A 13,454-nucleotide genomic window follows, 5' to 3' on the forward strand; every position below is an offset into this window, starting at 1 on the left:
AATAACAAATAGATGTGAGAAAGCTTTCCTAGTTAGAATAATTTAAATGATCACTACCTCAATTTTCCTCATTCACCAGAGTTCTTCCACACATACTGCTCCCATTCACAATCCATGATATGACAACTGGGTCCTACTATAAAATTAATCAGGACAGAGCTGAAACATTTCTAGCTCCTTACAGTTGGGAGCTATGTGTACATGTAAACATTCTATACACATCAGCATTTTTAGGGTTCACTGTTCTGGGTAATGTGCCATTAAAACCTTACTGAGGGAAAAGACCAGCTACAGGCAGGAGAAATTAAGATAAGAAAGTCCTACAAATTGGCCCCTGGGCCTTAAAGAAAATTGGGAAGGTAACAGTCAACACTGGTGTTGCAAGCCATTCATCCTCCTTTTCCATCACAACTTCTCATCAAGTTTTAGCCTTAAAACTCGGCTACACACAGCAAGGCAGCCCTGCCCTCTTGCAGTGATTGTCACTATCATTATCACCCTCACACGCCTTCACGCATACTGGCCCATGTTGGAAACCCCATGCAAACAGATACAATGGTATCCGATCCCTGAGAACCTGCAAGTGGAAAACAATAAACATGGCCTCATCTAGGGCTCAGAACTTCAGTAACAAGACACAGTGAAAACAGAGTGTGGCAAATACTTGGGCTGTATTATTTTAGGTATTATTTCCTAAAATCAAGAGAAAAGAACACATCATTTCCCCTTTTCTGGCTCAGTATTATGATGCCGCAAAAGTCAGTAAGTAAGGAATTGGGGATTTTAGAGAAAGCTCGGGCGGATCAGTGATGACAAAATGCGGAAGAGAAGTAAGGCTCAACAACGTTTGATTTTAGGGAAGGCCCAGAAGATTGACAGTAAAGAGTTTAACGTCAATGTGAAGGGAGCAAAGAGGAGGCTGAAAGCATTTAAGGGGTAAAGGAGAAGGCTGATGGTAGCTAAGCTTCTCTAGTACTTTAATATTTTCAAGAAGATTGTGGATGAAGCTGACAACCGTGGAAGAAGTGTTAATGACTGCACGTGGTGCAAGGAGGGAACAATTCGGAAGCAAAGCCTGCATCAGGACTACTCTCTTCCACTCCTTTTATTTTTGTTTGGTTTGGACCAAGATGCTCTCAGTGCTGCTTACATAGCTTTTTCCAAAGTGGGTCCTCAGAAGCCACGAGGTAGAGCCCAACAGTCACACAGAAAGAGCTCCCTCCTCAGCCTAATTTGCTTCATGTCCACCAGCCAAGACAGAGTCACTCCTCCTGAAAAGGTCTTACAAAGTCTGAGTTTGGTAATACAAGTTTTCAGAATTACATAACACAGCCTCTTCCTCAGGAGAGTCTTCAGACAACGAACATCCTCTTGAAAAGGTGAAATACTCTGCACAGGGGGAAGGACTGGATGGAGCTATTTTTTCAATTTACTAACCTTATAGGCTATGCTTCCATGAAACAAACCAATGTATCCTGTTTGTTTTTTTCTACCAACCTAGTTATTGTTTCATCTTCCTAAATACACGTTAATGTAATGTCTACCTCCTAAATTCGTATCTACCACATAAGAAATTTTGCATCTATCAAACCTGAATAGAAGAGTAAAAGTATTTGCTTCTGTCAGTCAACAAATGTATCTGATGGTCTGATTACTGAAATCTTAAGGGTACAAAGGCAAGAGTTGAAGAAGATACCAGAACAGACCCCCTTCCCCATCAACCACTTCCCTCCCCACCACACGCGTCGTCAATGAGAACTCCCCTTCTCCTTTCACCTCACCCAGTCCCTCTCTGCAGTGCAAGCTGCCGTCCATTCCCTCTCTTTAAATGTGTAGTACTACGACATTAAGCCTGGACAATCCCATGTTCAACACCAATTTTTTCAACCATGCGGCACATGCACTGACCTATTCATTTTCCTCTTTCTCAAGCCTCAAAGCTACCAAACTTTGCTAGTTTATAGTATTAATAAAATAAAATATGTCAGTTTGTTCTAGGTCAATTCATGCCATAGATCTTTAGTCAGTCTTCAGTGTTGCCAAGAGACACTGTTATGTTTTTCACAGTAGTTGCTGTAAAACTTTTCCATCTTCTTCAAGATTTATCTTTAAATATTCCAGAAGAAGAAACTATGACCAATCTAGGAGAAAGTGATCTTGGTACTTCCATGCTTATGACATCCTGGGAGGAAAGACTTGGACTGTAAACTCTAGACTTTAGGAGAACAGATTTCACAAATAATACAGGCATGAATTTCACTGTAAGAGTTTCTAAAGGAAAAAATTATTTAAGAGAGTTGGGAAGCTCTTTTTTTTTAATTAAACTTTTTATTTTGTATTGGGGTGTAGCCAATTAACAAACAATGTTATGATAGTTTTGGGTGACAGTGAAAGGACTCGGCCATACACGCATATATACAAGTGTCCATCCTCCCCCAAACTCCCCTCTGACACATAACACTGAGCAGAATTCCACGTGCTATACAGTAGGTCCTCGTTGGTTATCCATTTTCAGTATACCAGTGTGTACATGTCCATCCCAAACTTTCTAGTTATCCCTTTATGAGAGTTGGGAAGCTCTTAAAACTGTAAGTCTGATTATATAGTTACAAATCATTCCAGCAAGGAAGCAAATGTGGCTTTTTAAGTATCTTGGACAAGAGTTCTAGTACTAAATAGAAAAAGTACTAAGTATGTTGTGATGCATAGCAAAAAGCAGTGATGCCTAAAGCCAGTAAGAGTTCCTTAAGAACAGATTACCTTTAGGCTTTTGATAGCATTACAGGATTAAGATTCATGGAAGTGTGGTATATGATATATATACATACACATAGGTGAATAGGGCTCAACTGAAATCTCTCATGACCATTCCAAGAACAAAATAAAAAATAACTTTTTAACAACCAGAAGTCTCTAGTACTGTAATACTCTTTGGGCTCCCCTTAAATGGGCTACCCTGGTGGTGCAGATGGTAAAGAGTCTGCCTGCAGTGTGGGAGACCTGGGTTCAATCCCTGGGTCAGGAAGATCCCCTGGAGAAGGAAATGGCAACCCACTCCAGTATTTTTGCCTGGAAAATCCCATGGATGGAGGAGCCTGGCAGGCTGCAGTCCATGAGGTCGCAAAGAGTCGGACACGACCGAGCAACTTCACTTTCTTTCTTTCTTTTTTCTTAATTGGCACTTTGGTGCTACTGGGAGTGCCAGAGAAGCCATGCTTACACTGATGGAGGCACTAAGACTGATGGCCTCCTGAAGGCCCCTTCCAAAGCTACTGAAATTATGTATTCTATTAATGTGCATATTCTACTTAACCTTTTTGTTAAAAATTCGAAACTTGGGGTTCTCCCCCTGAGTTTATATACTGATTGGATGTTGTTATCAAGTGTTGATTTTGAAGCTAAGGAACCTTGGTTCTCATCACCTTCTGTTCTAAACCACTCGTGTTTTCCAGTTTGATTTATGGTACAATATCTTGCTAGTCAACATGGCTAAAGACCCTGGGGTCACCAAATCATTTTCATCTACCTATCTGACCAGCCAGTAAACATTCACTGAGTATCCTTGTCCTAAAGAAGCTCATGGCTAAGTAAGTAACTTACACAAGCAACTGTAATACAGACAAGAGCTATAAGAGTGGTATTATTAGAAATGACAGGAGTACCCATGACAGAAGACTCAGTCAGGGAACACTCTCTGAGCAGATAACTGACGTAAGTTTAAAAGTTGAGTATTTCACTAAACACTACAGAGAGGAGAAAGCCACTGCTGAGAAAGGAAGTGCTATGTGCAGAAGTTTGGAGCTATGAACAGAGTTAACAATGAAATAGCAAGCAATGAGGCACAAGTGAAGGGAACAGCAAGAGATAAAGATGCTCTTAGTGAATCGTGATTAAATGCCATCATCATTATTTATCCAGTCACCCAATCAGAAGCCTGAGAGTTCATTCAAGATTCTGTCCTTCTCCTTCATGCCCCATTTCCAGCTGGTCACCATGTCTGATAAAATTTGCTTCTTCCTCTCCCCTGACTCTTTTCATTCCTTCTGATTCCCTCTGTATAGCTCCCTCACTTCAGGTTCTCACATCTCATCTCATAGTGACATCTAGCTTGCTTCCAGCCACGGCCCGTCCCACCTACTCTGGACTCCTAGTCAGAGTGATTCTTTTTTTTTTTTAGTGGTCAAATATGGTTTTTATCAGAGTGATTCTTTAGCAAAGAGGCTTCCACTCTCCAAAAAACAACTCTAGATTTCCCCCTTCATCCACCTTCTCTACACTTTCAGGAAAGTATTTTATTCCTAAGGAAGAACATATAGCACTCTGCCTTGTATTATACATAGAGCTAAAAAGACAGGCCATTCAATCCATCTGCTTTGTTCACATTCCACGCCAGAGAGTTGAGTCCCATGGTCCCTGATAATCAGGTAGTGGATTGTGGGACCTTGGACCCCCGCCTCCTCTATTTAAAATTGTTGAGCAAATAACGGTCTCAATAGACCAATAAAGATTTTCTACTCTAGAAATTCTGTGCTCTAGACTTCAGTGTGTGACCTGCAGAGGACTGGCAGTACCATTTAGGGGCCATGTATGTTATTGAGAAGTTAAATGGCTACTGTGTGGAAAAGAGCAGAATAAAAGCAGCTCATGTGCAGAACGGGGTAAAGAAAAGATACCATGTGGTGGCTGGACTGGTCAGGGTGGTTTAGACAGAAGCTGTGTTTCCCTTGCTACTTTGTTAGTTCTGAGTTCCCCATGAGATGTGCTATACTTGCTGCCCTGGGCTTTAGGCAAACCACCAGTTCCTTACACCAATTGCCACTTTCACTTCAATTAGTACAAGCAGAAGTCTATTTCCTAGAAAATAATTAATCCTATGACATTTATGTAAAATCCTTCTGCGTTAGGCTATAATTTCTCTAAAGAAACCAGGGCTTGTTTACCTTTGTATTTCTCACATCATATAGCAGTGACTTACACATACGATTAACACCTGTCTTGTGAACTGAATTTAACTATAGATGAAGTAAATGGCTTTGGACTTGGATGATCCGTGGCAACTGTACAGGTAGAGGTTCAATAATTCTCAAGGATAGAGTGTTGGGGCAGAGAACAAATTCAAAAGGAAGGCTTTTTGGTTAAACTTGGTTTTGAGGCATGATTTCTATGGAAGCAAACCACACATATTCACACCCGTAGCAAGCACTACCTCCACACTCCTGGTCAAAACCTAGCAAGGATGAGAAAGGAAACCCAGGCAGTCACAGCACAGCACGCTCTGGTTGGGAAACGGTGACCTCAGCTCCTGAAGATCAGTAACTGATAGCCAGAACAAAACGGCAAGGCGACCACCAACGTGCAACAGCTGCGGCCCACACCCCCTGTGAGACAGACGTCAGCGGAGAACTTCATCGTGGAAACTTGCCGCACTTTACTTCCGAAGATAAATTTTCTCTTTTCTACAAAGACTTTTTAACAGGCTTACTTCCATAAAAGACAATTTTTAATATCCTTATAGTAAGAAGGTAGAGAAAAAGCACACCTTTCCATCTAAGTAGGAGAATCTTCAATTTTTTGTACGTAAAAGACAATTAACATATGGTTATTATTTTAAAATATTATTTTTCTGGATTCAGCAAATGTCCTTGCTGCTTCAAAGACTCAACTCCTTTTTTGATTACTGTTGTACTTTACCCACAAGAAAAGAGTTTTTGATGAAGTAAGTCTTCATCATTTGATGAAGTAATGGCACCTGAAGGGCCATTTGAACAATAAGAAACTCAGTCTGTGAAGATTTCCTGACTATACCCTGACTACACCCTTACAGCTCAAAAACTAAGGAAGTAGCCCAATCAAGTATACACAATGGGATATGACAGAAAGGCAGATAAAGACAAGGCTGGATTTCCTGCCTTGATATGAAATGTTCCCTTTTCACTGCCAAGCAGAGTGTGGCGGGCACAACCACCAGGGCCAGGTGGCACAGCCATTATCGAGCCTTTTGAGCGGATGGTGAGAAACTGGCAAGCTGCTGAGAAGGGCTATTTAGGGCTCAAGGGGTTGACGTCACTTTTGGATAATGAGTTAGGCTTCAAAATGATGACACTGCAATCACATCACTTGAGAACAGAAAAGAAAGTGCAACTGCTCCTGAGTGTCTCTGAGAACATATCAATCAAATCACTGAGAAAGTGGCCCAGGATAGTGTATATTTTTATTTATTTATTTGGCTGTGCCAAGAGATCTTAGTTGCTGTATGTGGAAATTTTAGCTGTGGCATGCCAACTTTTAGTTGTAGCATGTGGGATCTAGCTCCCTAATCAGGGAGCGAACCTGGGCCCCCTGCATTGGGAGTGTAGGGTCTTAGCCACCAGACCACCAGGCATGTCCCAGGATAGTATATTTTAAATTGCATTATTAGGACACACAGATTTGACCTGCTTTACTTCACTAACCATAAAAGGCTAAGCAGAGAATAAACTTCATCAAGGCAGCACTTGGTGGCCATCCATTGTGTTGACACTCATAACCAAGGAACATTCCCAGGAGGGTCCGTCCTGTACAACAGTAAGGCACCAAATCAGGCTGAGAGTAGCATCAGAGCAAACTCTTCTAGCTTTTATGCCTTCATTTTCATCTCCTGTGAAGCATGCCACCCATAATAAAGGGCTACAAATTTAGCTAAAACTTAATACTGCTTCTCTTTCAAAATGAACATCAATTGTAAGAAAGAAACAGGCACAGCATTTGCTCAAACAGCTGGTTCCAGCAGCTTCTTCAGATGATAATGAAGTGGCTGGTGATGATGCTCTGTGGCTACAGAATCTATACTTAAGTGAGACTGGTTTCTGAAAGCTTCCCTAAAAACATGGCACCCTTCCCTTGCTTTTGGCAGGAAGATTTAACATTTAATGCTATTAAGTGAAACCTCTGAAGTGTTAGTCGCTCAGTCGTGTCTGACTTTTTGCGACCCCATAGACTGTAGCCCGCCAGGCTCCTGGATCCATGGGATTCTCCAGGCAAGAATACTGGAGTGGGTTGCCATTTCTTCCTCCAGGAAACCTCTGAAGGATCAATACCAAAAAAGCATATCATTCAAACATATCTTTACATTCTTAGTTTATAAGCCCGGGACACTGAGGTCCCATGAATATACCTCCAATTTCACATATTTGAATGCTAGTGTATGAAAGGAGGGGTGTGACTGTTGGATGTGATGAATTCTTTGCAAATTCACAAGTACAAACAGGATTCGTAACATAACAGGAAGTAAGTCGAGGCTCAGAATGTACTTACGTTTTACACCAAAAAACAGAAACAAACAAAAAGGGTGGCAATTCAAGGAACCTATAGGTGACCAGTTGAGGTGGTAGCTAAGGGCCATTTCTGAGGAACTAGGAGCAAAATATGCCTAGGACCCATGCTTTAATGAAGAAATAGTAATTAAAATACACATAAAAACGTTTATCTAAATGCTACCTAAACCAAATTGTGTCTGATTTCGGTAGTTTTTCTCGCCAAAGGTCACCTACCCTAGGGCAAAGTTGCTGTCCTCCTTCCAGTCCATGATGCGGCAGATGAACAGTGTGTTGGCATAGTCTTTGGGCCGGGTCACAAAGTCCTGCGGACAGTCCTTGAGAGGCACATATATTCTAGGCACCCGGTGGTCCGAGGGAGAAAACAAGGCGTATTTCCTAAACAGTTCACTGTTCTTATCAGCCAAGAGTTTGAGGAAGCCAGTCGCTGCACGTGAGTGCTTTTTCTCCAAGATGTAAACCACCTGAAAATACCAAGGATACATATATGGTTAGTGTTGTTTATCTACAGTAACTAGACAACAGTCGGGAGAAGGCAGAACGTTACCTGGTCACCTCGCTGGGTCCAAGAGTTTTCCTAAGACCTACTGAAATACTACTTCTCAGTGAGGCTCTGTGACTAAATGACTTTACCACAGTGTCAGTTTTGCATATGAGTGCTGTTTGCCTGGTAATTTTAGATCAAACAAAGAAACTACACACACACACACAAAAAATAGAGAGCGCACCATTGGGGGGCAGCAGCAAATTGCAGAACACAAATTCCATCTACAGAGGTTGCTTCTACTCAGTTCTGACCAAAGTCAAAGCCATTTAAGAAGGCGGCCCAGTGTTCCCAGATGTTTTGTTTTGTCAAGAGAAGCCAGAAGCCTGATTTTTTTTTTTAACTCGAACCACTCCCATTTTTTTTTTAAATGAAAGCTACTAACTCAAAATTTTTAAACATTGCATAGGTCAAACAAAAAACAAATTTGTGAGAATTCCCTGGTGGTCCAGTGGTTAGGACTCCACTACCACTACATTGCTGAGGACCCAGGTTCAATCCAGGGTTGGGGAACTAAGATCCTACAAGCTGCGTGGTGTGGCCAAAAAAATTTAAAAACTAAAGCTTTTTTTTTTTTTTTAAGGCACAAATTTGTGAGCCAGATCCAGCCCATGGTCTTTCCGTTTGTTATAATCTTTCACACTTATCATGTTGCCTAGTGTATGGTTAGTATTCAAAATGCTTCTTAAAATAAAGATCTAGGTAACTGAATGGGCACTTGGCTGGGTGGGGTGGGGGGCAATAATATATATGTAATATAATTTAGAAATTCCCCATGTCGGTATTCAGGAGACACTCTCCTAGCCAACTTGCTAGACTGAGCGTCAACACTGCACTCCCAGGGTACACGTACCAACAGAGAGGAGACCACGTGCTCTCACACACTTCGCCCTTGGTACCACTCCTTCCACCCAGAGCTACCCCCATAGCGAGGATCAGCTGGATCTAATCCCATATCTGAATATGTCACCAGCATATATCATTAAAAAATAAAGTTGAATTATGCAAAAAACAAAAAAAAAAAAAACCACAAACAAACAAATTGGTTTTGTTACTATGATACCTAAATTAAATACTTTGGAGGAACTAGAAAATACCTTATTAAAAACTTACTTTTGAATTATATATGGTCATGACAACAATAAAAATCTAGGCGTCTACACTCATATTGCTTCACCAGTACCTAAATTCTCACGCTGCTTTAAATAAACCAAACCAGAAATTATAGTGCAGTTTATGCAGAAAGATAACACAGAACCTCAATAAATACCTCCATACACCAAGAAAGGCAAGTGAATATATAGGTATATGTTTACAGTTTATATATATATGAGTGAGTGAAGTTGCTCAGTCGTGTCCAACTCTTTGCGACCCCATGGACTGTAGCCTATCAGGCTCCTCCGTCCGTGGGATTTTCCAGGCAAGAGTGCTGGAGTGGATTGCCATTTCCTTCTCCAGGGCATCTTCTGACCCAGGAATCGAACCCAGGTCTCCCGCATTGCAGGCAGATGCTTTACCGTCTGAGCCACCAGGGAAGCTCATATATATATATATATATATATATACACACACATATATATATGTATGTATTTAAAAGATTCATTTTTTATGATTCCCTGCTTCCACTGACTTTTCTTATGAACTGAGCAACTTCAGTCCTAACTGAATTGTACGCGAGGCCTGCAAGAGGAAGCAGCGACGAGTCAGACAAGTGAAAGAAACAGGCAAAGACCTTTGCTGATCTCTGCAGCGACTTCTCTGGTAACACTCTGGAGTCCTGTGACGTGAAGGTGTTCTCGTCTTTTATCGCTGGTGCACCAGCATCCTCTTTGCCTAATTTAAAACAAGAGAACAGAAGAAGAGGAGACGTAGATGCAGAGCTATGAGGCATACAGACTTCTGGTGCTTTTAAACTCAGAGCCGCAAGGATTCTTGGATACCATTTACCCCAAACTACTCATTTTACAGAAAAGGAAACCCGGGCCCACGGTGGTTAGGTGACTTGGCTAAGGTCAATTACATCACCAACTTATATTAATGCTCACACTCAGCAGGCCACATTTTATCTGTTTAACATTATTCATATATTAGGCATCATATAAGTGGAGTTACGTTGAATTAAACTAAATCGCCTGTGTCAAAATGCCAAAAAAACTAAATGCTATACACTGTCCCTACCCGTAAGGAAGAAGAGAGACATGTTAACTTATATGCACATCTGCTGAAATAAAACAAAAGCAAAATAAATGTTAACTGTTAAAAGTACTTTGGTACCAGCCATAACAAACAAAATGGTGGAAAATAGATTATATTTATTAAATAAACAAATAAAAAAGCCAACCCTGATTTTCCTGGCTTTTCTTAGTGACATTATATAAAGAGTAAAGTACTTAAAGTCTTTTAATGTTTAATTTCCTTTCTTAAAAAACTTATAAAATGCACATTCACCCAAAAAACTGAAACCACATCTCTCCAGTAAAGAGGGAGTTAGGCTCTGGACCAGAAGTATTAAAACCACTCATGAAAAAAAAGCAGCAAATTACACACTTCTGAACATTTAATATTTTATATTTTCATGTGTTACATTAGATTTCCCCCACAAAATATTCTTATCCAACTACCCTGGAGTTTCTAGATGTTAGGGGTCACAACCAATTCATGTGGGACCCACTCCAGCTAGCTGAGAGAGACTTGTACTTATCATCATTTAGACATTATCATGGCCAAAATAAATAAGTAAATCCTTTTCAGGACTGGCCTCTTAGCAAAGGCTTAGCTGAAAGCCAACTTTACTCTGGGCGTACTCTGGAAACACTGACATGATCTGACCTATTGGGGCTTAAGAACCATCAACTGTATGCTTTTCCATCTATGCTAAAATCTACCTACCTAGTGCCCACTGAAAGCAGAATTCTTACTGTTTTCTGAAAAGAAAAACAAATGAAAACTTTCCCGTTGTCAATCACCATGTTTATCAGTAAAAGAGGGACATCATCTAAGTTCATCTTTTATTTTAGACCAAGTTCAGGATTCCAAATGCATCAGATGCTTCCAGAACAACCTCTTTTATACTCTTGGTGGTTTAGTTGCTAAGTCGTATTCAACTCTTTGCAACCCCATGGACTATAGCCCACGAGGCTCCTCCCCTCCATGGGATTTTCCAGGCAAGAATACTGAAGTGGGTTACCATTTCCTTCTCCAGGGGATCCCATCCCAGGGATTGAACCCAGGTCTTCTGCACTGCAGGCAGATTCTTTACTGATTGAGCTACCAGGGAAGATTGACACTCTTAGGGAGAAAAAAAAGACCTATACAAATTGTTGACCTATCCCATAACATATCTTGTCAATGTGTTCTGCAGAACAAGGTAAATTCAGGAAAGATTAGGAGGCTGGAATTACCACGAACAAGTATACTCTACCCAGATGTCTGATATCAAGATCTGGCAATCAAGAAAAGGTAGTGAGGGGGTTTCCAAGATAGCCCAAAATCCTGGGCAGGCAGCTTTCTGTGATGGTCACTGATGGCTCCATCTTAAAATAACTATTGCTTCAGATTCCATTCCAACCATAAGCAACTCTTCTGTTCTAATGGTTATGCCAAGTTGCATTAAAAAAAAAAAGAGGAAGTGGCCAATCGTGATTTTCAGAGATGACCTTTTCAGGGTCTATGTTCATAAGGATCGCTGGAGAAGACTTTTGAGAGTCCCTTGGACAGCAAAGAGGTCAAACCAGTCAATCCTAAAGGATATCAACCCTGAATATTCATTGGAAGGACCGATACTGAAGCTGAAGCTCCAGTACTTTGGCCACCTGATGCAAAGAGCTGATTCACTGGAAAAGACCCTGATGCTAGGAAAGACTGAGGGCAGAAAGAGAAGGGGACAAAAGAGGATAAGATGGTTGGATGGCATCACTGACCAAGCAGACATGAGTTTGAGCAAGCTCCAGGAGATAATAAAGGACAAAAAAGACTTGCATGCTGCATTGGATATCCTGGCAGAAATAAGGCTTGTTCAGACAAAGATGCATTCTAATATTATAAGGTAAACTGAAGCCTGTAGCCTTACAGGTAAGCACCAAAAATGTGTTCAATAAATGTAAAGAAACACACTGCCAGGTTAGAAAAGTGAGTCACCTTAATAAGTTTCCAACAAACCTACATCTTGGCATATCAAATAGCAAAGCTGTCAATTTAATGAGAGAACCTACTGCATTGTTTAATCACAAGACCATTTGTTTATTATACTTATTCCATGTGTATTTATTAGCATTGGGCATTGAGGATTCAGTGTGAATAAAAGAAAGATGATCCCAACTCTTAGGGAACATACAGTTTAACACTGAAGTGATATTCAATAAATACACACTTGATCAATATGAAGTTATAAACTGTGATAAATGCTAAGAATGAACACTCGCAAGGAGGAACAACAGAGAACATATGATTTAGATTAAGAAGTCACAGAAAGGCCCTGTGTGCAAGTGACATTTGAGTTGAGACATGAGGAGGTATGCATAGGAGTGAGGAAGGGGACAAAAGACCCTGGGTGGGGAATGGTACTTGGGAAGGGGTGGAGGTGTGAAGTCCTAGGCACGGTCAAGGAATGGAAAGACCAATAGGCTAGAGCACGTGAGCAAGAAAAGGCGTGGCAAGAAATGGAAATGAGAGGTAGACAGGAGTCAAGTCAGATGGGGCCCTGCAGAAGTTAAGGATCCTGGGTTTAAACCTGCATACATTAGGAAGCTGGCTAAGGATTCTGTTCAAGAAAGTGACTGCCTGACTTGAGATTGGGCCAACCTAAGAGGGTGGATGTAGGGAGGTCAGTGAAGAGCTACTGCCAAGTTCAGACATGAGAGGATAGTGCTATAAGGCCGGCACTGGAGATGGAACTAAAAGGATCAATTTAAGACATGTTTTGGGGCTGAACTAATAGACTTTGGTGGCAATTAAATGAGAGTGTGAGGATTATTACATATAAGAAATGAAGGATTACTTCAGCTTTCTGATATCTGCAGCTAGGTTGTTAGAGGAATTGCTGGCACAGGGAAGACTAGAGGAGGTGAAAATCAGGAGTTCAATCAGTATTACGGAGGAGGTTCCATTTGAGAAGCCACCAATGAGACCTTCAAGTGATGATATTGAGTAAGCAGTTCAACATGAAGTTCTGGAACTCAAGAAAAGAGATCTGGATCCTGGCTCAAAGTATAATTTATATGCCAAGAACATCAATAACCTCAGATATGCAGATGACACCACCCTTATGGCAGAAAGTGAAGAACTAAAGAGCCTCTTGATGAAAGTGAAAGTGGAGAGTGAAAAAGTTGGCTTAAAGCTCAACATTCAGAAATTAAGATCATGGCATCCAGCCCCATTACTTTAGGGCAAACAGATGGGGAAACAGTGGCAGACTTTATTTTGGGGGGCTCCAACATCACTGAAGATGGTGATACAGCCATGAAATTAAAAGATACTTACTCCTTGGAAGGAAAGTTATGACTAACCTAGACAGCATATTAAAAAGCAGAGATATTACTTTGCCAACAAAGGTCCATCTAGTCAAGGCTATAGTTTTTCCAGTAGTCATGTATGGATGT

The 13,454-nt window shown here is 40.9% G+C and overlaps 1 protein-coding gene across 1 annotated transcript in view; it reads right to left on the minus strand.

Moving 5' to 3' along the window:
• Window positions 1–13,454, minus strand: part of DIS3L2 (DIS3 like 3'-5' exoribonuclease 2) — a 347,038-nt gene that overhangs the window by 205,423 nt on the left and 128,161 nt on the right. Inside the window, exons 7-8 of the mRNA XM_010837096.1 lie at window positions 9,590–9,690; window positions 7,530–7,777 (exon numbers count right to left, since the gene is read on the minus strand). Coding sequence (XP_010835398.1) covers window positions 7,530–7,777; window positions 9,590–9,690 — 349 coding nt within the window. The remainder of the gene's footprint in view (window positions 1–7,529; window positions 7,778–9,589; window positions 9,691–13,454) is intronic.

The sequence above is a fragment of the Bison bison genome, unplaced genomic scaffold (genome assembly GCF_000754665.1).
Source record: "Bison bison bison isolate TAMUID 2011002044 unplaced genomic scaffold, Bison_UMD1.0 scf7180017864068, whole genome shotgun sequence".
NCBI lineage: Eukaryota > Metazoa > Chordata > Mammalia > Artiodactyla > Bovidae > Bison > Bison bison.